Here is a 27,517-nt window from a genome sequence, read left to right on the forward strand (position 1 = left end):
ACAATAAAATGTAAGAGCCCCTTGATTTGTAGCAAGTTAGTATAGCCTCAGTAAATACAGATATAAATTGAGATTTTGGATGTGAAGGGAATTGCTTTTGTGTAGAGAGCTAGATACGTTGTAGCTGAAATATTAAGCAGAGAATAGGACTCTCATTTTTTTTTTTTTTTTTTTCCCCCAAATCTCCATTCAGCATCTCCTTCTTTTACTTTCCTCAGTGTATTTGTTTTTAACAACTCCATCACCTTCCTGCTGGCATAAGATGCTTCTCAAGCAATAGAGGCTTTCATCTGAAAATCTCACCTTAAGACGTAGCAATTTCAAGCAGCCATGCTTAAGGGCCCTTACAGGGCCCTTATTCTCTTCAGAGCAAGGATCACATTACATATTAGGCTTCTGGAAAGGAGCAGCACTACTGCCAAAGTGTCTCTACTTCTCATGTATCATGTAGCGTTTTTGCTGACAAATTCCCTTGGAGTGCAAATAGTTCTGTCCCTGCTAGGGCTGATGTCACTGAACCGAGTGCATTTAGGATGCTCATCTCTCTATTTGCTTCATTTGGAAACAGATATATGCATATATATTATTAATGGATTCAAGGCGCTTTTCTTCCTAAGTAATTTGGGTGTCTCTTTCCTCTGTTTTAGTCAAATGTGGAAGAGTAGTTACTTAATTAGTTGAGTTGGAGTCAATAAAGTAGGCTGTGTACCAGTACAGTCTGGATGGGAAGCCTTTGCAACTGATACCGTCCTCAGCAGCTGGGCATCAGAGCGTTTCCTCCCCCAGCCTAAACTTGCAAAATGACCACATCCAGCAGGCAAAGCTCTTCTACATCTATGGTCAACAACGTGGCAAAAATGTTTGATCCAAATGCTTTGCAAAGCCAGAGGTCTGATAATACAATGGAGCCCCCGCAGATTCGTCGTGTTGTAAGCAGTGATGTCAGCACTGAAAGTTTTAACGTCATGGATATGAAGTTTGCCTTCCTTGAACAGAAAATAGATAAGCTGTTGATGCTGCAAGACAATGTGCTTAAGAAACTGAACAGCGTTTCCCAAGAAATCTATTGCATTGAAAAAGACATCGAGATTGTAAAAGCGGAGACATCTGAGCCTGGATTGAAAATGGAAAGAAGCAAAAATCTGAGAAATAATCAAATGAAGAGGCTTTGCCTTAAGATGAAGAAATCTCTTTCTGATATAAACAGGAATGCAGAGCAGCAAGTTAAAAGACTGGATGGACTGGAACAAAGCGTTTCTGCAATACAGAAGCTTGTAGGGCCTCTGGCTGAGAAGGTTAAAGCATTAATAATTCACCATTCATGTGGAAAACATCATATTCTGAAACGTAAGCTTTGCAAGGCAGGTGATTATACAAAAGCAGCTGGACATGGTTTTGGGATGCAGATTTTCTCAGCGACAACAGCTGATGCTCTGCTCAAGAAGAGGAGTGAAAAGGTGAGCCTAGGTTTCTTTCTCATCTTGTCAAGAATCATTGCAAGCCACAGATATGTTGTCTTACATGCTTAGCTTTTCCATTTCATTAACATTTAAGAGAGAACAACCCATGCTCTTTAGAAAAATGAAATGTATTAGAACAAACCGAGCAAGTTTTGGTAAAAAAAATACAAAAATCTACTCACCTCTGACTACTACCTCTGCTTTTTTCTAATGATCTCTTCATTGTTATAAAACATAATTAGGGGTCACTGACATCAGTGACGAAGATTGTAACAGAGATCAGTAGGTTTGGGTCTTGAACATTTTACTGGATTTATAATTGTTGAGTTAAATCAAGTTGCAGCAGTCATGTTACATGTTGTGTGGTCCAGAGCTCAGTGAAACTGTTGAAAAACCTTCCAATGACTACAATAGACTTTGGAACAGGAATGTGCATGTGTGTGATGTCCTTTATTCCAAAGAGGAACTTAACTGTTCTGATGTTCTGATCTTGTATTTTTGCTGACATCAGTGGGGAGGGAGGTGTTCTAAATTGGGATCCTAGGTAAGGTTACTGTAACTGGAGATGCAGCTTTTGTAAACTTCCTTGGAGGAAAAATGCCTGTGTCACCATAACGGGAGTTTTGTTATGTTCTTTACAGGCCAGATTCAGAGAACACACACAAAAAAGGCTCCTTTGATTATCATAGACTCTTGTAAGGTAGCTTAAATATTCTTCATAGCTTAAAGAAGCCCAGTAGCACTAGAAAAATAAGAAGTTTCTTCTAACAAATATGTTGAAACCAGAATGAGCTAAAAATGTTGCCTTTGTTATTCTTTTTTGCATTCATTTTATTTCTTCTCCGCAGAAAATCACAGTCAGACTTCACTGTTTGATCATTGAAGAGTAATTTAAGGAATTTATCTCAAATTTTTGAGCAGAAGAAGAACCATGTGTAGTTATTAATGGAAATGACCTTCCTTGAAAATAGGTGCCCAGTGTTACTTGGAAAGCTGTCCTCAGCATACCAGGCGCTTTTTAGCTTGCTTGCTCTTAGGCAGTTTCATTTCTTAGACACGATGTGTTTGAGCCAGGAACTTTAACAGTAGCCACTGCTGAGTAGCAGCAATGGAGCATCCTGTAAAGATCAGTCCATTGAACTGGATGATTCACCACTATGTAATGGTATAATCTGTGCAGCCTTGTTTCAGTAGCTAAAGGGAAAAACAGCTGCCCTGCTAAACAGCACAAACAGTAAAAGTGGTTTTTACAGGCCTTCTTTGAACATCAAGTTGGACTAATTTCAATGAATGAATTTGAACAAAGGAGAATTTTTCACCTTTTGTACCATTACCTCAATGAGAAAAGATTATTTATTTTGATCTCATGGCTTCTTTTGCTTTTTAAAACATCAGTGAAAACATCTGTTGTGAAAGTCCTATTCACAGGGAGGCCCACAAGTCACCTAAGTAACGGCAGGATTGCTGAGACAGAAGCTGTCTGTGGTACAACTGTGGATTAAGAGAGAGAAGGTGACCATGGTTGCTTCACTGGTGAATGTGTGGGTGCTGGTTTGTGCAGCAGATGAGGCAGGTCATGGCTGATGCTGTGCTGGGGAAGTGATGTTCCTGACAAGGGAGATGGGATGGGAGGGTTTCCAGATGTGTAGTAGAGCGTGGCAGGCTGGGATTTGATAGAAAGACCCAAAGAGAGGAGGGGTGATTTGGATCTCTGCCTTTATTCCAGCAGCATCTCCATTTGTAATCTCCTCACTATTCCACTGTTGTTCAGAGTGACTTTTGGGGAGGTAAGGAGTCTTTAGTCCTTTAAGCCCTGTCTAGCACCAGGGCTTATGAAAGGCAGAAGGAACATGTCTGGAGTCATGCTGGTGATAGTATTACTTTGCTAATATTTTGTTTGTTTTATTAGATAGCATACATATGTTAGCCTGTCATTACCTTCCTGTCTGTGTGTTTGATTTATTAGCATAGGACCATCATAAAATTATCTGCCTTTCTTTTGAACAGCAGATGGCTTTAGTAAACACTTAGTTAACTCAGTTCTAAGTAAAAACATGAATTCAGCACTACATTAAGAACAATGGGAGGGTACAGTATCCCTCAGCAGAGACTCAGCATGCCTGTTGGTTTAGTAGCAGCCAGTATTTATCTGCATTCAGGACAAACTCTTCTGCCTAATAGTGAAAAACATTTCTGAGCAAGATAGTAAGAAGCATGGTCCATAAGACTCTGTGAAGCTGGTGCCTTGTGCCTCTGCCTGCCACATATTCAAAACAGATTTACAAGTGAGGTTTTAAATTATTGTGACAAAAGGAAAAAGAAAGGCTAAGAAACTGAAAAATAGGGGGTTAGATATCTTCTCACCCTTGCAGAATTTTGCACCTGAGATGTACCAGTGATACCTGGTGGCACAGCAATGAATAGACCTACCCAGTTATCTGACACCCTTGCTTCTGTTAGCAAAATCTTTATTACTGTCCCTGGTCTCCACCTGAAAGCAATTTCCAACAGTGCAGAATTGCCAGCCACCAGTCAATAAGACCAACATCTTTGTTATCCTGGTTGGCCTCCATATGGCCTTACTGAGCAATCCTGCCATCAGTTTATACATGCTCAGCTCTGTTCTGTTTCCTTATGGCCATTCGCCTGTTTGGAAAGACAGTACCTGTTTTTGTGCACTGCTGGATGTGATCTGATGTTTGGGATGATGTGCCTTGCCCACCTTTCCCAGTGGCCATGCCATGTGCTGCTGAGCTGAGGTGGCTGAGCTGCCTGACAGATAGCTGGCTGTCCTCAGCCTGGATCTGCAAAATAATCCAGTCAGCCCTAATTGCAAGTAGGTTGTGCAAGAGGTGGCCATGATGCATCCATATAAAGCGGTGTGTTGTGTTCACATACTGCTTAGTCACCTGTCTTCCTATCCTTCCCTCTTTAGAGAGGTGCTCTTTGCTTTATTAATTGTAGAATTGGTTTTGACCCTTTCCTAACTGGTTAGTCTTATAGAATTGGACAGAGAGCAGTTGAAGAGGTGGAACAAACAAAAAGGGGACTGCTTCTGTTGGATGGGAAGAAGGGCAATGGGAAAGATGTAAAGAAGTGCTGATAAGTAGCTGATGATAAGCAATTTCTTTTCTGGCTTCAGCAGCATCTGGAACAGTTTCCAGATCACAGGCCCCACTGGGACTTCTTGTGCTCTGCAAAATACAGGGATCACTTTCTTCTGAAGCAAAATTTCTGTTTTCCTGCCTTTTACTGCCATCCTGAAATACCACTGCTGCCTTGTACAGGAGCTCAGTTTATTTCTGTTTTGGGCTGAAGTTATAATATTGTGTAGACTGCAGACACTTCACGCTTTGTCAGCACTGCCAAATGTCTCCCAGCCATTTTCCACCACATACGGCATGACCCCATCACCAGTGGCTGAGAGGAGAAGCATGCATTACTTGTTTTCTGAGTTGTTTTTCTTACTACTACCACTCAGGGAAATCAGCAGTTCTACACCAGTGTCTTTAAAATCTTGAGGTTTTCCTCAATTTCACCTTTCTAAGTCGTCCGTGATAATCCTGTTGCAAAATGACACTGTGACTCCACTTTCAGTCTTGTTCCTTCCACCTATCAGAAAGGAGGGTAAAATAATATTTCACTTATTTCCTCCAAATTAAACAGTTTAGCGATTCTATGCTATTAACCTGGAAATGCTCACCTGGAGGGTCAGGAAGTCCATTTTGTTGCCATCATAAAGTGATGAGGAACTTTCTGCATTTGCTTGCAACTTGCTGTAATTTTGGTCACTTGCCATTTCAACAGGCTTTTCCACAGGACTAAAAACTATGAGCAGTTTGAGGCTGTTTCCCACATTAAAACTCACCAGCACTGGGAGTTGTGCTTTCTGTTTGAACCCTCTGTCCCTCCAGCACAGGTATCACAGTGCAATTGCAAGTCACTCATGGCTTTAATTGAAGTCGGCAATTAAACTTCTGTTTGCAATCTGTGTTTTAAGATCCATTCAGCCTCAGCTTGTAACCATTATTCTGATTCCTTCATTTTGCCTACAAGTACTAACTGGTCCCTCATGCATTATTTTCCTTCTTTCCACATTGGCCGTGTTCTGTAAATATTTCATATTCCAGCCAAACAGGCAGGAGTTGTTTCATTTTCTTCTTTAATTCTGTCTGCAAGAGTTTCTGCAATCCTCAGTAGTTTAGAGGGTAGAGTCTTAGTGCAGGATCTCAGTAGATTTGTATGCTGCTTGGGCAACACAATGTCAGTGGCTTTAGTTGCCTTTATAACTGGGAGTGCTTCTCTGCTCCTCGGAACCAGTACCTTTCTCCAAATCTGTCCTCAGTAGAGATAATCCAGTTTTTGAGTGAGCCATACATTATTAGAGTTATAATTATCTCCCTCACTTTTGCTGTTTATCAAGCCTTTAAGTTTTCTCCAGACAAGACATCTTCATCTCGTTTTGCCCTGCTTTCTCCCTTACTGACACCAATAGGAGGTTTTTCATGCACTTCCAATTCAGAACATTGTATACTTTTGCTTTCTTTTAGCACCTGAACTTGCCCTCTGCTGTCAATATTCCTTGGATAGGATCCAGCCCTGGGCACTGCAGTTGTGGTTTTGCTCCTTCTTTACCTGAGGAATGTGTGGAATCAAAGCAGGCACTACCAAATTCTAAATACCTGCACATAGCCTTGGATGGCTTTTTGGTATGACATTAATGCCTGTGTGTTACTGCCACCATTTTAAGAATCCACTGCCATTCCTTTGCAAATCTAAAGAGACCTCGTGAGATACAGATGTAACTAGAGAGTGCAGGAGAGCAAGACAAAGGTTATCAAGGAGCAGTCCTGTAAAAGAAGGCTCCTTTGAAGAGAAGAGACAGTAGTAGGAGGGATTTGCCCAGGGAAGAAGTCTTTGCTCACTCCAGTTATCTACAGTCCACCTTTTGACATCAGGAGTTCTACCTCTTCAATCAATTTTCAGGTGTCCCCTAGCAGGGGTCAGATATATCTGCTGGTAGGTAGGATACCATGCTTGAATGCCTCCTCCTGTAGGAGAGAGAGCCATTGCAATTAAATGCAGAGCTTCATCATGCTGGCTTTTGATGACAAGGGAAACTACTCAGGAATGTATTTGATTTGGTGTTGCATTGGCAGCATCCTGGGCTTTGCATACATGTGCACCAGTGACAAGGAGCAGCGATGCTTGGCTGGGCAGCAGCCCCAGCAGAGCCTGGGATGAGTCCAAGCACATTCTTTTTTGCTGCCTTTGTGGTGAGGTCCCACAGGAAAACATGTCTGTAAAGGGAAAATGAAGAGAACTTCCCCTCCCCACACACCCAGAGCCCCTTCATGTTACATGAAGTTCATTTTCAGGAAACCTGTGTTTCTGGAGTCCAATTAAAAGTGAGTCATCAAAGCTGCAGGGAATGGTTTTTGAAGTTTGTAACTCTTTGGAAGTCTCCCAGCGGTGTGATTTCCCAAAAGTGGCTTGTGAAGGATTGTTCAAGAAGTCTGAACATATTTGCTGTGGATTTCATTACATGCTTAGCACAGATAGGTTAGTAAAGGTGTGAAATATGAATGAGTCTTCTTAACTGATGCTGTAGCACAAAATTGCTCTAGTAATGGATAGGTGGAGATTTTTGAGTTTTGAGCTGGACTTTTCCCCTGCTTTCTCACAGTGGAGTCAGTGGAGCTCACTACAGAGAATGAGACATTTAACAGTAACGTGAAAAATGTGGAGAATGGCACCTAGAAAGCTCTTGGGATGTGGTGCAGGCATATATGATGCACATGAGCAACCTGTGAAGCACATGGGACCCTGTCAGTGATCACACATGAGAAGACATCCAGAAGTGTGGAGAAGGAGAGATGTGAGGCAGTCTCACCTATGATGATGTTATCCTAAGGGAGTTTTCTGCTTTTAGTATGTGTCTTCATGCATAGATTACTACCAATGGCTTTTTGAGACAGCATGTCACACACAAACTCTCTTATATTTCCTAGAGAGGGAATTATGATTCTCATGGCTAAACTCATTTTCACGTGTGATTGAAAGATCCTTGTGATTTGTGTTTGAATTATATAGAAGAGTGATTTCTTATCTACTTCAAAGAGCACTGTAAGTATTGTGGAAGATATTCTTTCTGCCAGAAGGTACCAGTGGATTGTGTAGCATAGCAAAAAATAAAGTCACGTGGCAGATGTACCACCTGCCATGAAATTAGAGTTCCCATGTGTGCATTTTCTACCATTTATAAGTTTGTATCAGAATTGCTCAGCATTGCTGAGTTCTTGGAAGGAAGACAAGGAAGGAATGAATATTGAAGAGGAAGATAAAAGTGAAGGAGAGGCTGAGCACTGGGTTCTGGGGATAGTGCAGGAGTCATCACAATGCATTCTGGTACCCCAGGACCTCCACTGTACACAATGCATTCTCCCACGTGTGAAGTACTGAGAGCATTCATCTCATAGTGGTCAGGTGGAAAAAAAACATGGCTAATTTCTGGATGTGAATGAAATGAAATCTTCACAAAGCTTGAGTAACTACAGTCATATTGATGAATGGATGGTGATCAGAGCTGATACTAAGCCAGGATATCTTGTAGTAACAATGAGCTACAACATATTTTAAGAACTTGAGAAATAGAAACTAAGCCAGAAAAGTGTTCTAGATGTGTGCAATATTGCATGTCTTGATCTCAGATGAGTGAAATTGAGAATAACATCTTGTCATCAAATGAAATGTGATGGAGTGATAAAGGACCTCTAGCTAAAAACTTGGGGCTGCTTCATGAGGCCATTCATTACAATTTTTTTATTTTTTTTTAAATAGGAAAAAAAAAATCAAAGAGTTTTATTAGCTGTACAAAAAAATTGAAAGTTAGCTAGGAAAACATTCCAAGGTTAAGACTGCTTCGGTATAAAGAAGGAATTTAACTAAGTGCAGCTCATTAAAAAAGGGTCAGATGTCTATAAAAAGACATTAATCTCTCACTGCATTTTAAATCTCTGTTAAAATATATTATATTTATACATATGATTTCTTATTGCTTAATTTCTGCAAGGTTCATGATGTACTTTTAAAAGTCAATTTAAAGAATTTTCAAAAGTTTTAGTCTCCAGAATATCTTGCATTATTCTGTTATCACCATGTGGGTTTTTATTCTCTCTCTGTTACTTAGACTCCAGCAAAGTTCTTTATGAAAGAGTCTGTTTAGTTTACAAAATGTGTTTTTGAATGCACAGTAACAACTTTTGTAGGTGAAGGCACCTTTTTACTTTGGTATATTTTGTGGCATCACAGTGTAACCTTTAGTACTTAACATTTTCTGGTATTAAAATGAAAACTTCATTGAAAACTTTGGGCTGGTATGGATAGGGAAAATGTCTGTAGTGCCATAATCCTAGTTGTATATATTCAGATCATTAAATAGAGGCAAAGCAATAGGGTGGAAGTCTAATTGGCACTAAGAAATATTGATTCATATACTTTTAGAAATTATAGACAGAAAAGAATCACACGTCACCAAATTTCAGGATGAATAATACATGAATAAATGAAACCTCACCAGAATTGAATTAAAAGATCTCTTGAAAGAGCACAGTTATCAGACTGAAGGAAGAAACATGAACAGTAGGCAGGCAGGATGGATGCCACTAAGACACTTCTATGCTTTTCAGGTGAAGTTTTCAGAAAAGCATGATGGCCTTGGGTGCTCACAGGCTGCAGATTCTTGGGGGGACTGGCCTGGCTGCCTGCACGTAGACATCTTGGCAATGGGTGTCTCTACCCAGGTGGACATCTTGGGGACACGTGCCCTGGATGAACTCAGGGCAGGTTGCCACGTCTCCTGCAGCAGGAGTCTGGCCAGGAGGAAGGAGCCCATTGACTTCAGCCAGCTCTAGTAGACTTGGAACAATCTGACCCTTTGAGGGGAAGAAATAATGAGAGCAAGCTCGTGCTTTTACTGCTGGATTAAGTTTTGACAAATTGAAGTCACATGTTGGTACTAAAAGCAAAGCCCTTCACGTGGAGAGAACTGGAATGCACATGCATATATCACTGATATGTCTACAGATTGTACTAGTCAAATATCTAGTCCTTGCATTTGTTTTTTTATTCTGCTGCACTACTGCTTTATACTTACTGCAAATAGTTACATTTATTTATTCTGAAGATTGCCAGTAAATGTTTTATTTGTATTCTTTTTTTTCCCTCTCGTTTGAATTAGTATGAGCTCCTCATCTGCTATTAAAATGTAAGAGATCAGAAGTGATGCTTGAATAAACAGTGTAGTATTTTATGTAAGACTCTGGCAGCTTCAGATTTTCGGCATCATCCAATATTCCACTAGGTGTGGATTTTCAAAAGCTGACTTCTGTATTTCACACCTGCAAACTAGAGCAGTATTTAGTAGGAAGCACTGTGTGCCTGCAATTAGTTCTGAACGCAGAAGTGAAATCTGGCCCCATGCATCAAAGAGCTCAGAGGCAGTTTCTCTGGTTATTTGCTCAGCTGACTGTATTTGATCAGAGCTGATGTCCTCAGTGGTGTGGTGAGGTTGACATACTTACAGGAATCTGAGTGCATTACTAATTGCAGTCACATTGCAGAATGAGTAAGTCCAAGGGTTTTCCATGCTTCTTTCAGCACTTTCCACCATGAAAAACAGACTAAGCATTGGTTGATTCTTTGTGAAGACATTTATATTTAAGTTCCATATGAACAAGGCTCCGATTTATTTTTCAAGGGTACTTGGCTAGTTCTATTTAGGCCTTTTTGCAGCTTGCAACTTCCTGGGAACAACTGCATCCCGAATAATTTTCAGCCTCAATTCTCATGTTCACATCACAGTTTCTTTGTCCCTTGCAGATCAACATTTTCTGAAGAAGTCCTGCCGAAATCCTTTCATGCAATTTTATCTTGTTTTTCTTAACTGTTTTTGTTTCTCATTGATTTTCTTTCATGCATGTTTTCTATATAGCTTTATGAAATTAAAGCAACACCACCAACTTACATGGTTGAAACAGTCAAAATTTAGTGCCTGACCCTGTACATTTTGTTGAAACGCATTACAATGCTCAAAGAGAGAATGTAGTCTCTCTGGAAAATATTTGGAAGTTTCTGCATTTTTCACACCCTTCACATACATTACTAAATGACAGCATTGGTTTCATAGTACTGTACGTAGAAGGCAGGTGGAAAAGAAACACTAGTCACCATCCTACCACAAGTCTAGGAGTGACTGATGAAAAAACACGCTGAGCAAACGGCATAAAAATATTTGTAAATAACCATAAACGTAGAGGTAATAGCTGCTTTTGAGGAGCTGGCAAGGCATAAAGCACCTCTAGATGTCACTGTAACATTGTAAAATACAGATGAGAGCACACTAGAAAGCTGTCAGGATGGTTTATACTCTCTTGATTCCTGGTAACTGTCTCAGTCAGCCTGTAATAAATTGTTGGATGGTTAAAAATGTTGTTACCAGATGTGGATTAACAGCAAACATCTTTTTTAATTGTTTTCAGTAAGACTGCTACTAAATTTTTTGGTAGAATATTAAATATTTCTAGTTTTCCTTTAACGAAACTAGTTTTAACAGCAAAAGCTAGTACAGGGTAACAACTCATCTCTGGAACGCTTTTAAGTCCCTGTGGCTCAATCTTGATATTTTCTGGGCAGATCACAGATTACTTGGACTCACCAGATAAATCAGGCTGCAGATTCATGAGGAACAATGCAACGTGAACACTCTGTTTGCTGACTGATGTATCTATTGCCTTTTCCACAGGTTGTCAAAGAAAAGTTGCATTTGAGTGAGACGGGAACAAATTCTATACAAGAGGAGGAACCACCAGATTCAGCAGGTTAGAATGTTTCTTCTTCTGATCAGTTTCAAGTTCCTAAGAGCAAAGCTGCAAAGTCCTTACTACTTCAGTAATAACCCTCACAGAAGTCACCTGTGCTCTCCTGAGCAGCTCTTGCTTGGGTTCTGTATGTGCTCACCAGCATACATGAGAATAGTACAAGAAACATGTTGCCATCACATCCTAGCAACTTGTCATGTGTCTATGTGTAAAGAATTATGGAATCATAGGATCATTAAGGTTGGAAAAGACCTCAAAGATCATGTCTAACCACTGACCCATCACCACCATGCCCACTAACCATATCAGTGCCACATCTGCATATTTCTTGAACACCTTCAGGGACAGCAATTCCACTGCCTCCCTGGCAGCCTGTTCCAATGCATTACTACTCCTTCAGAGAAGAAATTGTTCCTAATATCTAACCTGAACCTCCCCTGATACAACTTGATGCTGTTACCACTGGTCCTATTGCACCTGAGAGAAGAGAGCAATCATCTCACCTCACTGCAACCTCTCTTCAGGCAGTTGTAATGAGTGGTTAGGTCTCCCCTGGGCTTCCTCTTCTCCAGACTAAACAAGCCCAGTTTCTTCAGTCACACCTTGTAAGACTTCTGCTTAAGACTCCTCACCAGCTTTGTTGGTGGTAAACTGCTCAAAGAAAAGCTTTGCTCGAGGGTCTCGTTAACCTGACAATAAATTTGAATGAGAAAAGCTTTTTCCACTGCTGTTTCTGAAAGGCCCATGATGTCCCAGTCCTGAAGAAAAAGAACTCTGCTGAAGCTTAGGGCTTTTCATTCACTTAGGAGATATTTACACTGAACTTGAAAGTAGGAGAAGAAAGCAAGTGCTTTGTTCAAAATACAGTGGAGGTGATTTTGAGCATGCAAGTTCTACTTCAATATGGTTACTGACTCTAAGAGAACTACTGACATATTTCTTGCTGATCTATTTACTTTCAGAGGGGGTCATCCAGAACAGCCAGTCCTGTTGTCACAAAGAAGAAGTCGATAAGCTCAACAAGGAAAATGCTGAGAGGGAAAGTACTGTTCTGCTACAGATGGATTCTCCTGAATCTCATTCTGAAGAAACAGAGGAGAAAGAAGAAATAGCTTTTGAAAGCTGCTACAGGAGAAGCTCAGTACAGGAAGAAAATGATGCTGTTGATGATGCTTGTCAAAGGATAACTGGGCAGGAGATAGAGAGGGAGTCAGCTGACGAGGAGACGAAGGAGGAGCAACAGGTGCCTGGAGTTGAAGAACAAGAAGAGAGGATGAATGAAGGGGAGGGAGTTGATAGTAATAATGAAAAAGAGGATGAGGAGCCATCAGCATCTTCCCAAAATGAAGATGAGGCAGGACAAAGCTATGATCAAGAGGCACCGGAGGGAATGTAAGGCCTGAAACTCAGACTATGCATTCTTAAGAGACCCTTGCTTTAGAAAAACATGTAGGTCAGGTTTTAAGTCAAAGTAACTAATTAGTATAAATACTAGTGAAAATCCAGTCCGATACAAAAATATAAAATGAGTTCATCTGTCTCTAATCTCTAAGCCTGAAAACAGACAGTCAATCTACCATACATAGTACTGGCAGTGTATTTTGGTTGTTTGCTTAGAAGAAATAATATGAGAATTGTGATATGCTATTCTTAGTCACTGATGAGCATTCTCCCACTCTGTAATGTTTATTTATTGCAGCATCATACAACATATGAACAAATTAAGGTTAGGTTAGGCCATGTACCATTTGCAAATTAAGTTACTACAAAATTTAGTAACTTGATAATATAAGATTGTAAAACTTTGCCCAGAAAATTATACTGATAAACTTGTTTACTGTAGTTCTTTCTGTGCTGCATTTATATTTAGCCTTTCAGGGATAAACCAGTTTAAGCTCTCAGGAACCTATAAGAACAGAGTGAAATCCCAGTCCTCTCCCATTGCTTTAAAGGTGAGATTGATAGTCAAATGTTAAAATCAGTAGAACTCAAGTAGGCATTTCAGTAATGAAGAATCATTCTGCTGTCACGATTACTTAGAGGTCATTTTATTCCTCTGAGTATTAAATCAGTTTATTTAACCGTATTATTTTACACCATTAAGCAAAATAGCCTAATGTTTGAATGCAGTATGTGTGTAGGTGTTTTTCACATATATTTCTAAATTTTCTCTGCTTTAAGTGTACCTTGCTCTAATGCCATGTTTTGTCTTTGCAGGTGTAAAGGCTGTGGAAAAGGTACAGGAAATCATAGTTCAGTCATTGAGCAGATCTGCCAATTTCAGTATATGGTAGCAGTAAGCTTTGAGTGAATGTAGAAGGCCTAATCAAAGATGACAGCAGAGCAAGCTACATGCAGAAAGCTCTGATGGAACGTGTAAAACTAAAATAAAATCCAGGGCTTGTGCAGGAAGTATTTCTAAAGGCAAAACCAAACCATTTTATTTCACCAGTATTGAGGGTGATGGCCAGACAAAGACATCCATAGAGAATAATGACATAAAGAACATAATTAGTAAGAGGAAAAAAGTGGATGGTAGCCCCAGTGGGAAGCAGTTGTTCACGGACCACATCGTAAAGTGATGGGAAATGTGATAGTTCTGTTTGCTTCCATCAAATTCTACCAACATTTATTACCTGAGGAGTTGGCTTATCTTTTCATAAAGGCTTCTGTTCTTACAGAAATTAGTCACAACTGATTTGCTTTTGCCACAACTACTCCACTCATACTATCCTCTTTCCCTCTTCTTTTGACAACAGAGAGCTAGAACTTTCAGACATGGAGTAGTGGGAGGAATTACATAATGTGTGACAAAACTGGTTGACTTGTGGAGGTGCTAAGAACATATATTAACCACAGTGTTCTGGATGTAGTCTGAAAAACCAGGTTCCTCACATCAGTGCTATAGCAATCTGAAGTGAGAACTGTAGTCTATAAAATAAAGAAGTACAAACTGCTGTGTGGAGGCCTGACTGATGCTGCTGAAAAGTTGTATAAATGGTGTTCAGGCACTGAATTCTGAAGCAGAGTGAAGCAGAGATTTCTAACACCTAACAATTCTGCTTGAGAATTTCAGTGCCTATCCCTGCACATAAATGATGAAACATGAGGTGATGGCCTGATGGATTTGAAGATGTTTACATATGCATGCACACACATAGGAAACAATGGTTTTCTTTGCTTTGGGAATGCAGGGTGGAGTGGGAAAAGGAAACAATGAATTAAATATCTGTGTGAGGTTCTTAGATTCTCTAACAAAAACAGGAGATAGTAAGCTAAAAATCTCAACTCATAAGCTGTCCTGAGCTCTGGCAGATTGTTAGGGATGGCATTAAAGTTAGTGTCTCTCTCTTGGAGTGTCTTTCATCTGTAACAGCAAGACATTCTTGAATAGTGAGAAATCCCCTTTGGTATGCAGTAAAAGAAAAATGGAGGATTTGTCACTGAAAAAATCTTGAAGGCTAAAACTCAGACACATGATCTGACTTCTTTAAATGAGCACTTTCTTGCTCAAAGTTTGGTAACATTTGAGAGCTGAACATTCAAAACCCCATATTCTTCCACCAGTTACATGCTGGGGCCCTTGGAGTTTGTGTCATTAGGCTCAAATTCTGCCTTTAGGGTAGATGCTCCTTTTGGTAACATACAAAGGCTCATACTTAAGGACATGCAATTCAAGCTCTGCAGAATCACAAGTAGGTGGCAAACCTCTGGAGCCCCAGCTTTTCACAATTCCTTGACCATGAACTAACTTCCTGTCCATGTAAGTTATTAACAGTCAAAAAAATCTAGGTACATAGCTGGTATCCTGGATATTTGCTTTGAAAAAGGACACTCCACTGTTACATTAATGAGTGTTCCTGCCAGCTACATGCTGTCATGTTTTTCTTCTGTTTTGTTTGTGGTTTTAATCATTTTCACTGGAGGAATGAATGGTTTTCAAATTGCTCGACAAGCCCCTCACAAAAAAGACCTGGCATTCCAGACCAGAGAGCTCATGTTAAAGCACTGTGGCTCTAACCCTCCCAACCAGCTGAAGTATTTGTCACCTTGGTCAGCCAAAGGTCACTCCTGGCAATATCAATCAAGTGAAAAACAACATGAGTATGAATTTGGAATCGCAATGTCCTGCAAAATATTCAAAGAGAAATCACGCATGCAGGGCTGGTATCCAGCAGAGATTTTGATATGAGGATGGCAGAACATCCCGCGTGCGAAAGTCTTGACAATAATAATGGAGATCTACATTTGTGCCAAAACTCTGTGTCTGTGCTCCAAGGAAGCCATCTCTTTACTGTGTCTCTCTTTTCCACTTACCTGTCTTCTTTTTTAAGCATAGCAGCTCTTCAAAGCAGTGTGTGTCTACCACATCGGACCCTGAGCCATATTGGAAGCCCCAAGTGTTACATGACAGGATGAAACTCCATTGTGTGCACAAGCAGTTAATGCAATCTCTAAAGGCAGACACAATGCTGGGGAGCATGACAAATTGTATCAATCAGATGGCCAGTAGAGAAGGGATTCTTTGCTATGAACACCATAAGAAGGGAGATGACATCATCTAGCTGGGCTTACAGAAAAGCTCTGTATCTCTTTCTATACCAGGAGAGAATTACAGTATATACTCATCTATTAACAGTTCCTGGGAAATTAAAAATTGGATAGGAAAAAAATCCTTCCAAATCTTCTAAACAAACTGTCTTGTGGGCATGAAGCTGCACTGGCTTAGTCTAGCAGTCTAGCCTCATGCTGCTCCTGACACTCACAGTGCAGAAGGTGCTAACTAAGTAGAGGAGTACTTGTCTTAGTGTAGCTCCTCTGTGACACTGCTTTCTGAACCAGAGCTCTGGAGTAAAACCCTTTCTGAATAACGGAGAGACATATCTATTTAACTTACAGTAAGATTATTCAGTTCTTAAATTAATTTATCTCGGGGAAAGAAGGACTGAAATATATGAGGCAGACAAGCACTGCATGTGACCACTCATACGCTGTTTTTTCTTCTGTAGATGATACTTCTACTCCACCAGCACCATTTGATCACCGGATTGTTTCAGCCAAAACGGTGGGCATCAGCAGTTATTATAATGTCAACAGGAATGAAATCTTGGGAGGGTAAGTCAAGTGAACCCAATCAACGTGTAAAGCAAGGCAAGAGTTTACAGCCAGGAACCCCAGGAGGTAAATGGAAGAATCGTGCCTCCCTAGAAAGGCTAAGCTTTAACAGTACTTAGAGAGGAATTAAAACAAGAGGTTGGTTTTACTGTGTGAGTGAATTTTGGCTGAAGGTTTGGCACCACCAGACTTTGCTTGTATTTGGTTTTGTTCTAGGTCAGCCATCTGCCCTCAGGTTTTGTCATGATGCTTCTAGGATGTGACAGTACTTCACATCGAAGCCAGTGGGACATAGAAACATGTTGTAGCCTTCTTTCCCTCAGCATAGCCCATCCCTGAAAATACCTGAATGTTTTCAGGTAGATAACAAGCTAGTCTGACAGACCAAGTAATCGCTAGATCTTTCATGCTGCCATAGTTTATGATAGAGTGATATTGTCATTTCTGGTAGCAACATGATCTTGAGTAGGCTTTGTTTCACCGTGAAATCGCAGCCTTCCCTTGGGGTAGAATGATGAGGTGGGGAGAGGCAGATTGTGCTCGTAAGTGAGTTATTATGAGTTATTATCATTACAGTATGTATTTCTGTTAGCTTGCCTTGGATACCTCATCACACATTAAAAGATGTTAGAAGTAATGAAGTGAATGTTAATGAATCATAAAAGTGGAATAATATCAACTGCAACAGTGTAATTTTGGTGTGCCTAAATGAGCAGTAGCAAGTCTGATTTACACAATAACATAGTAGCAATAGAGCAATTGAAATGGAACTCAGTAGGGAGAGGATTTTTTCCGTTCTGTATAACTTAGTTTGCACACAAGGGCAATGCAACTGTATGGTTTTGATTAATATTTTTTCCCTTTTTTCCCTAGAGGACGATTTGGTATGGTACACAAATGTGAAGAGAAAGCAACAGGTCTCAAGCTAGCAGCCAAAATTATAAAAGCCAGAGGAGATAAAGAGAAGGTTGGTAGTCTTTGTTCATTAATGGACCCCACACTGTTCTTCGCTTACTCAACAGACCATGTCCAAGTGGCTCACAAGCCATCATAGTCATAAAACCTGCTGACTTACCATTGGCTCTGCAGCTCTGTTTCTCTGCTCATCAAAGCCTTCTTTCTGGGTTTTCTCATATTTTTTGTTTTACTTTTTTAATCACAACTTTTCCTACTTTCTTTTCAGATCTTTGTGTTTCTTTGGCTTTCCTTTTTTTTTTTTTTTTTTTTTTCCCCCTACTTCTAATTCTATTAGTGTTTATTCTGATGGTCTGGCCTGTGAAATAGCCTACTTCCCCCTCCACCCCACTCTATCCTTACTGCAATGAATTCATGTCACTGTGAGGTATGCTGATTACAGGCTTGATCTGGGCTCCTGACATCAACACAAATATAAATGAGAAGAATTAGTCTGACCTGTTTTGCAAAACTCATGGCCATCTGGGGCTTGCTTTCATAAGAAAGACATTCCTAGCATCTTTTCTGTGACAGCTGTGTCATTAATGGTAGTCAAGGGTGGGATTTGTCTCAGCTATCTGTGGTTCTCCAAGGCATAGCTGTCTGTGGGTAAGCTGTTCAAGAATCCCATTATAGTCAGAAGAGAGATTGGCACCATTGGATAATGACTCAGCCACCCTAAACTGCACATTTAAAATAGCTGGACTGAACAGAGGCATCTGTCTTTCCCCCCTGATTGAAGAGGGAGGTTTTGAGGACTGTCCTGGACTTTTCTTAGACAGATTACTGCTTGCCCATGTGTGCTTTTGCTCTTTTTTTCCCCTCCCTTTTTCTCCTAGCGTATTACTGAAGCAGCCCCCTACTCAAGCTATGAGTTCAGTCTAGTGCTTATTGCCTTGATGTCTACCATTGCAGGAACAATCAAAGGCAAACCTTGGATTTGCTTAACACAAGTGAAAACATGAAGAATCTGATTCAAACTGAATTTGTCTTTGTCCATGTACCTGTCTTAGAAAATAAAAAACAACAACAACAAAAAAAACAACCTCTGAAACAATATTCATGATTCTTTACAGAATGAAGTAAAGAATGAAATCAGTGTCATGAACCAGTTGAATCATGTGAATCTTATCCAGCTCTATGACGCCTTTGAGTCAAAAAATGACATTGTCCTAGTCATGGAATAGTAAGTGTGTTCTTCCAATTTCTGTCTTTGCCACTTTTGCTAGAACTGTTTGTTTCCTTCTTATTTTGCCCAAAATTAGAAATAAAGCTTTTAGCAGGTAGAAAGGGCATATGAAATATGTTCCGAGGAATAATAATTGGGAAAAAAATAAGAAAAAGTGCCACGGAGCCATTTATGTATTTTTTTCAAGTGATGCTCCACACTCCAGGTGATGTAAAGCCACTATACCATTTGAGGATAGAGCTCAGAAGTTATGTAGCTTCTCTTTAATTTCAGATGGTATTTTGTGTCAACTAAGAGACAGGCATCTCAGAATATCTCCACTTCTGTGAGGCAAATGAAAAGACTTACAATGAATATCTTACAATGAATAGATCCCTACTGTAGATGCTGTGGATGATCTTTTACTGGATGCCTGAATGGATTAACCTGTCTTTTATGCTGGTTTATCAGGCTAATTAGTTTCAAAATAGCTGCCTTAAAAACAAATAGATGTTGCTTCTTTTTCTGGAAGCTAAAAAGGATGCAACTAAAACACTGAAATGCATGGCAGAAGAGCTTGACTTTTCTGGATATTTGTAGGCAGTCGCATGAACTTGATTTACACAATTAGTACAACACAAAAGCTAGAAGTCAGCTTAGATATCAGTTGGTAAGATGGGGGTATTCTGAAATGTAATAAGAAATTAAGAAGTCATTTTCATTGATTTTATGTTGCTTCAAATTGAAATTTTATATCATGTTCCTCTTAAGCTCTGATGGAGAAGACCAAGGATTTAATGCAGATTGTGTAGCATGTTGTCGTGGTTTTCCATGTGATGTCATTAATTCCACTGGTGCAAAATTATGTCCCAAGACAGCATCTCTCAATGAATGGGAGACTAGGTTCTCAAACTTTGAAGAAATTATGGCTAGTATGTATCAGTACCGAGTATGTGAGAAACTCAGATCAGAATACAAGCTCATGTTGTAGACCCCTCTCACTGAACCTGATTGTGAATCCTTAAAATAGTCAACAGTTTAAATTCTATACAATTGTAATTGCATGGGTTTGGATTTGGACTTGTACTTGATGATCACTTCATTGTCTTTTTCTCATCAGTGTGGAAGGAGGTGAATTATTTGACCGAATAATTGATGAGAACTGCAATTTGACAGAAATGGATACAATCTCATTCATAAAACAGATCTGCGAGGGAATTCAGTACATGCACCAAATGTACATCCTTCACTTGGATCTAAAGGTAGAGAACTCACACGTTTATTCTGCGCACTGACAGCTGTGGAAATTTTGTTCTTTAATGTTAGGCCATGCCGCTTAGCAGATTCCCATGGCAGAAAAAACAAATAACTTTATTCTGCTTTTCTTGAACTGATGTGTATTTACTTCAGCCACACTGAGATCAGTTAAATCACTACAGAAGTAACTTTGATGAGAATCATGGTCATGTGTCATCAAGCTACATAGCTCTTGAGTTTTCTGCAGAATGATTTTACAGAAAGCCAGAAAGATATTGGCAATAATATCTTGCTATTTTCATTTTTTCCATTTCCATCTATAAATATTGTGCAAATATTATGTAATTCAGCTGCGCAAGATCTCTGTCTTATGCATCAGCCATAGGATAGAAATTAACTCCATTTACACCATGCTGAGGCGAAATACATAAGAAAGTATTTGCTAAATGAAAGTAATAAAAAAGTAGTTGATGCAGATAATACAGCATCTGTTAGGTTAGACAAAAACTGCCAGTACAGCTGAAAGTCCAGAAACGAGTGATGGATTCTCCATTGATTATTTGCTTAGCAATCTGAACTATTCAAGTGTATACACAGAAAGTCCCTTCTATCTAAAACCAAATTTACCAACTGCATATTCTTACACTGGCTAATTGCTGTCACACTTAGAAAACAATTTGTAAGGGTATGTTTCAATAGTCTGGACATTTGAGCTGGATCTTCTTCCCTTGAACCAAGTTTTTATTAAATAATAAAATGGAGAAATATGGATTTGAAAGCTAGACTATTAGGTGGATAAAGGATTGGTTGGATACTTGTAGCCAAATGACTGTTGTGAATGTCTCTATATTCAGATGGAGGGCAGTCACGAGTGGTCCCAGTGGTCCATTCTGGGGCTGGTGCTCTCTAAGATCTTTATCAATGACAGACAGTGGGATTGAGTGCACCCTCTGCAGGTTTGCTGATGGTACCAAGCTGAGTGGTGCAGTTGACATGATAGAAAGCATGGATGCTATCCAGAAGGAACTAGACATGCTCAAAAAGTGGGCACATGAGAACGAGAACTTAATGAGGTTTAACAAACTCAAGTGAAACGTGTTGCACTTGAATTGCAGCGATTCTTATATCTGGAGTACAGGCTGGGAGAAGAATTCATTGCGAGCAGCCATACAGAGAAGGACTTGGAGGTCCTGATGGATGAAAAGCTGGATATGAGCCAGCAGTGTGCTCTTGCAGTCTAGAAAGCCAACAGTATCCTAGGCTGCATCAAAAGACGGGTGGCCAGCAAGGGCAAGGGAAGTGATTGTACCCCTCTGCTCTGCCCTCTTGTGGCCACATCTGGAGAACTGTGTCCAAACCTGCTGCCCCAGCACAGTAAGGATGTAGAGTTGTTTGAGCAGGATCAGAGGAGGGCCACAAAGATGACAGAAGGGCTGGAGCACCTCTCTTATGAAGAAAAGTTGAGGGAGTTGGGCTTGTTTAGCTTGGAGAAGAGAAGGAACCAGGGAGACCTCATTACAGCTTTCCAGTACTTGTTGGAGCTTCCAAGCAGGAGGGGAACAGCTGTTTACATAGTCTGATAGCAAAAGGACAAGGGGCAATGGCCTTAAACTAAAAGAGGGGAGATTCAGGTTAGACATGAGGAAGAATTTTTTTATTTATAGGGTGGTAAGGCGCTGGCATAGGCTGCCCAAAGAGCTGGTGGATTCCCCATCCTTGGAGGCATTCAAAGCCAGGTTGGAGGGGGCCCTGGGCAGCTTCATCTAGTGGCTGGAAACCTTGCCCGTGGAAGGGGGCATTGGAACTAGCTGATCTTTAAAGTCCTCTGCAACCTGAACCTCTCTATGATTATATATTTCTTACATTTAGTCCAGAAATAAAAGGGGATGATGTCTTTAGTTTTACAAGTGTCTATAAAGTCCCCATAACGTATTCCTCAGCTTTATAATAAAGCAAAAAGAACTAAAAAGTGCAAAGAGAGTTTTGCCTTTGTTGAGATTTTTATTACAGCTGCTGTTTTTGGCTTGTAATAACTGAGTTGTTAGCATTTATATTATTGCACATGTTAAGCAAGTGAACAGACGATTATTGGGATCTGTTGCTTTATCAACTCACTTGCTTTACCAGACTTACTTTTCTCTTTCTTTATAAACATCTAGATACCAAAAACCTATCAAGAATTTCACATCAGTCTTTGAGACATATTAATCATGTTCTTGGAGTTGGCACAGTTTTTATATGTCATACTGCTGACAAAGAGGCCCATATACAATGTAATGAATTCTTCTCAGAGACCTTTCTTTTCACGTGCTGGCCAGTTACAGATTCTCCATTCTATTTTGCTTACTCACAGGTTGTTGTCAGTAACAAATGAGTTTGAGGAAGAATGTTTGAAATTGAAAGAAATTCATCTTGACCATAATCATCCATGACCACAGAAACTATGGACCTATGATGTTTACAAGTCCTGAGTTTAAAATGAATTAGTAATGGTGACGAAGGTTAACTAATGTTTTAAGTGTTGTGGGCTGTTTTATTTCAAAGAGGACTAAACGAGCAACGAGACAAAGTATATAAAACTATAAAACTGCTGGCAGTGAATTTATTTTAGATATTTACATTTTGAAGACAACTGGCCAGATTCTATCCCCGCTCCCTTCTGTTTGATTTGTGAGTAATTTAGTAAGCAATGGATTCCTTCCAGGGGAATGAAGAACAATTGGCCCTGTGAAAATCCAGAGGGATTTAACCTGTGAATCTCACCTTCTGGTAAAATATGTGATGAAAACATAAAGCTGCTGTAACTAGCATAAAATGTCAGTGCTCAATCAGACAGTTACTGCCAGAACATCTATGAATACAGAAACTTAAAGACATAAATTTCAAAGCCCAGTAAATTTGTTTAAAAAAACTTTTTAAAAATTCCAGTGGCAGCTTACTAAGATCTGCAAAATCACCATGCCAGCATCCTGAAACCTCACTATTGAAGTCTACGTTCTCCGTCTCATTCCCCCGACAAGTTCTTTATCTGAACTGCTGCCTTATGTCAAATTGAAAAGCAGAAAAAGAAGCAGTTATCAAGACACAGAACACCCAACCTCAACTGCTGTGTGATAGAAGAGGTTATACCCATACTGAGAAATCTGATCAGGGTGGAAAGAAAAAGGTGCTTATGGCATGTTTACCTTTTTCTCAGTGGTTTTCACCCGATGGTTTTCTAAAAGCTCTGTTTGTCATGCTTGTTTCTTACTGAAGTCTTTTCTGGTTTTTCTTGGTAGCCTGAGAATATCCTGTGTGTGAACCGATCTGCAAATCAAATAAAAATTATTGATTTTGGATTGGCAAGAAGGTATGTGCCTATGTTACTAATAATTGTAAATGAATGAGGAAAGAATCAAAGAAATATTACCTCTTTGCAGTTACATCTTTGACCCATAATGGTCTCCTACTGCTCTTGTGACAAGTTGGTTCCAAAGATATCTTTTAATAAGGAATGTTTGAAGTTGGGTAAAAAAAAGTTTTGTTCTGAAGCCTTTTTTCAGATTGAAGGTTCAAAGAGTCTGATTCTAACAAATAAGTATACTGGTACAGCTGAAGTCGACAAAATTTGTGGAACCCCTTGTCTGTTCTATTCTCAAAAGAGAGCATAAGAGAACATCAGGGCCTTTTACAGTACAATTCATGCTTTATCACTTTCTTGTTTAAGCAGATACCATAACTTATGATATGAGGAAGATTCCAAAGCACGGTAACAGCTGCCCTAAGTCATCTTTGAAATCTGAATTTCTTACTTTGTTTAGTTGTTGAGTTTTATCCTGAAGTATGATATAAGCTTACAAATGTTTTTCATTCCTATGTATGGGGAGTATTTATTTTTAATTTGTACTTCTATCTGTCCTTGATCTCCTCCTGAATGTCACATATGCTTCTGACATCCCACTAAGTGCTGGGCAACTTATGATATAACTTTAGAGCTATAATGTTCTTTTATTAATGTTTCCTTTGACTAGATATAAACCCAGGGAAAAACTTCGAGTAAACTTTGGAACTCCTGAATTTCTTGCTCCTGAAGTTGTGAATTATGAATTTGTCTCCTTTCCTACAGACATGTGGAGTGTAGGAGTCATTGCTTACATGCTGTAAGTAGGATTCGATCTGCTTTGTAAGCTGTTTTCAGGTTATCTGTGTCAGTCATCCAAATTTGTTGTTATCTGGAAGACTGACAAAATCTGTACACAAAATAGAAATAGAAATAGGCCTCTTTCCAAATTCCATATTCAGGAATCTGACTCTTTTTCCAATCACCATTAACTTTCCTTCTTTGTTTCACTACACTATCTATCTTGAGCAATTAGGTATTAGACTAGAATACTGTGGACCTCTTGATAAACTCTCAGTATATGTCTGAAAAAGCAGTCAGAGATCTGAAAAATATGACCCTCAATGAAAGACTGTAATGTTTATTTTGTTAGGGAGAAAAAGTGATTATTTAAAAATGTAATTAGAGAAAATGGGAATGGTCTGGAAATTTTCTTAGATAATAAAAATTCTAAGGTGGGCCAGAAGTAACAGAACAATCATAGATGTCACATCAGAGATCATGTACAGGAAGGGAAAGAGACAGAAAGACTTAACATATTCCTCTTCACTTAGCCTCAGTGGATTGTCTCCTTTTTTGGGTGATGATGACAACGAGACTCTCAACAATATCCTGGCCTGCAGCTGGGATTTTGAAGATGAGGAGTTTCAAGATGTTTCTGAGCAAGCCAAAGATTTCATCTCTAAGCTTCTCATCAAGGAAAAATGGTACGTGATTCCTGGATCTTTGAAACATGTGCTCACTACCACTGTGTCCTACTTGTATCACTTGCACTGTTCCACTGCAGAATTATCATTTCAGATCAAAGTTTTTTATGTCCATGTAAAATATTTTTATATGCCATTTTATTGATGTTCACTGAGTCCATAACATTCTCTGAAGTTACCTGAATGAGTTTTTGCTAGTGGTTTCCTGGACTAGCTGCCATCTGGCATAAAATATCCTAAAATGACAGCACTGCATGACAGCAGAACACAAGACCTGTAGGAGATAATTGTTGAATTATGAAATTCTAGGAAAAATACTTAATAGGATTCTGTTTTTCTTTTAGCTGGAGAATAAGTGCAACTGCTGCCTTAAAACACCCATGGTTATCAGACCACAAGCTCCACTGCAGGCTCCAGGTTCCTAAATTTAAATATATTTGTGCATTGTAGATCTGCTGTTGCCTGTCTCTGTTGGCATATCATTATTTGCTTTGAAATTTCCCTCATCTGTTTTTGAGTCCACCTAGCTGCTGAATTTCTTGCCAGTGTAAGCCATGTGTGTTCCCTTGCTTTTACTTAGCTGCTGTAATTAATTTAACTGATAAGTGTGGGAGATTCAGACTGTTGATGAGCTTCTCGTTGGATGAATCTGAGTCCACACTGTAGTTCAGTGGTTCAAGGGAGGGATCACTTTAATCACCTTCCTGATTTTTTGCAGCATTGAGTGCAATATTCACTACCTCCTTTGCAGATAAAGCAAATCTAGGTTAAGTAAAATGACTTCTGTAATGCCTAGGATCATAGAATCATAGAAGCATAGAATGGCCTGGGTTGAAAAGGATCACAATGACCACCTGTTTTCAACCCCCTTGCTAACTGCAGGTTCACCAATCACCAGACCAGGCTGCCCAGAGCCACATTCAGCCTGGCCTTGAATGCCTCCAGGGATGGGGCATCCACAACCTCTCTGGGCAATCTGCTCCAGGGCCTCACCACCCTCTGTGTGAAAAACTTCCTCTTAGTATCTAACCTAAACCTCCTCTGTCTCAGTTTAAAAGCATTCTCCCTTGTCCTATCACTAAGACTATTATTAATTATTACAATGATCTTCATAAAATAAGATGAAAGATTGTGATGATAGTAAAATAGTAGTAGATCTGCTGATGAGAGGTGTGGGTTTGGGGCGAGTATGGACTGAGTAGTGTCCTGACAAGGCTGTCTTTGAGAGACATTCCTGTTACACAAAGTAAGGGTAACCAGAAGTAGTGTAAAATGGGAAATAATAATAATCAAATAAATTGTTATAACTTTAATTGAAATTTAATTTTCTTGGTCATTTCCCTGAACAGCAATGCCCTTGAGCTTATTAGATTTTTATATTGTGAGCACAGACAGTAAAAATAAGAGAGTTTGTTTCATAAAACAGCATTCAGTCCCTTTAGTCTGGCTCCAGAGAGGCTCTGACTGTTGCAACCTGGGGAACAGGCTGTCTTTTCCAAATGCTGCAAGAGCACAGGCTGCTCACCTGGCATGCTGCTTCCTATCACCAATTTTCTTTTAAGAAGAGCCTGCCCCTAACAGGAACCTTACAATTCATGCACCCTTTGTGGCTCCTCCCCTAGAAACTTTTTGTTCATGCCACTTGCACTTTCCAAACCAGCTTCACTAAAGATGCTGATGTTGCAGCGTTTTAGCATTACTTTAACTAGAGCTGAGATGTGACTGATCTTCAATTAATGCTTCAGTAATGACAGCTGTCTTTCTCTTTTTGTTTTTCTCTAGAAGAAAGTTAAAGGAGACTGTGATTCCCAAGCACCTTCAGATCCGTAATCTCTGAAAGAGCTGCAAAACAGAAGGTTTGTTTGGGGTCCTAAGTGTTGTTTTTTTTTTAAATAAATAAATACCACTGTACAGGGGAAGTGATCAGTGGGAAGCCAAAAACCAAGCATAGTTCTAACTACACATTCCAACATGTATTCACCACTATCCTCACTGTTGTTTGGAAAGCATTCAAAATGTAAGCTGGCTCTATCACTTGTACCAACTCACAGCAATGTACAAAAACCCTTATATATGTGAAGCCATATGTGCTGCAAACCTCATGGGGCAATATTTCACCCAATAACTTTTCAGTGTTGAAAGCTTTCAGATTTTCATGCTGTGGTTAGAGCATGGTTTTTAAAGGGTAGGAATATGAAAAGTAATTACTTTTTAGTAAAGGCATGGGCCAGACCCTCAGGGCAGTTCCAGTAACTGTACTGAAAGGAAAGTGAGGTGTTCCCTAAAAGAATTTGCTCCACACTTCTAAGGACCTAATTCTGACAGGACACTCCTCTGCCCTTTCAGCCCATAGCATCCAAAACAGTGTTGACAGAGCATCTCTTTCAATCTCCCCATCTTTGCCTTTTCATTAACAAAAACTTCATTAGTGGTTCTCAGTCTGGCTTGGCTGCCTCCTCCATAGTGGCCAGGGAGATTCAAGCCCACTCTCATGTTCCGTCTCTACTCTTTGACCAAAGCATACTTGCTCAGCCACTTTGAAATCCAGCTATCTATCTCAGGAGCTGCTGTATCTCCATAAACCAGTATAGCAATTCCCAGTCCTTTTACAAACTACCACAGATGTTAGTGATTCTGCTGAAGGACCATAGGAACCACTCAGATGTTCTGAGGACATCTCTGGGCAAAACTCAGTGGGGTCAAGATGTGGACAAGGCTGAGAACACACACACTGTATAACCACTTCCTCTTAGTCATGCATCACGAGTAGCAACCAGGGTACCAAAATAAAAGTAGTGCATTTTTCACTGCTTGCAAGTTTTTAGTGCTGCCATCATCCACTGTCTGCTTGATAAGGCAAGGGATGCGATGGATTTTAT

The 27,517-nt window shown here is 39.7% G+C and overlaps 1 protein-coding gene across 1 annotated transcript; it reads left to right on the forward strand.

Moving 5' to 3' along the window:
- Positions 1 to 800: 800 nt before the first annotated feature.
- Positions 801 to 25,088, forward strand: MYLK4 (myosin light chain kinase family member 4). The gene is made up of 12 exons (XM_042839315.1): positions 801 to 1,457; positions 11,263 to 11,338; positions 12,301 to 12,730; positions 13,556 to 13,575; positions 16,348 to 16,453; positions 17,327 to 17,420; positions 18,484 to 18,593; positions 19,696 to 19,837; positions 23,111 to 23,181; positions 23,843 to 23,971; positions 24,486 to 24,638; positions 24,983 to 25,088. Exons 1-12 carry the CDS (start codon positions 801 to 803, stop codon positions 25,086 to 25,088), a joined length of 2,094 nt encoding a protein of 697 aa, XP_042695249.1.
- The last annotated feature ends 2,429 nt before the right edge of the window (positions 25,089 to 27,517 follow it).

This window comes from Centrocercus urophasianus, unplaced genomic scaffold (assembly GCF_019232065.1).
Source record: "Centrocercus urophasianus isolate 14NV4802_14NV808 unplaced genomic scaffold, USGS_Curo_1.0 seq_11, whole genome shotgun sequence".
Taxonomy (NCBI): domain Eukaryota; kingdom Metazoa; phylum Chordata; class Aves; order Galliformes; family Phasianidae; genus Centrocercus; species Centrocercus urophasianus.

Coding starts and splice junctions, on each gene's coding strand:
- MYLK4 (XM_042839315.1), top strand. CDS start 801: ATGACCACATCCAGCAGGCAAAGCTCTTCTACATCTATGGTCAACAAC. Junction 11,339..12,300: donor GGAACCACCAGATTCAGCAG/GTTAGAATGTTT, acceptor ATTTACTTTCAG/AGGGGGTCATCCAGAACAGC. Junction 23,182..23,842: donor GATTTTGGATTGGCAAGAAG/GTATGTGCCTAT, acceptor TCCTTTGACTAG/ATATAAACCCAGGGAAAAAC.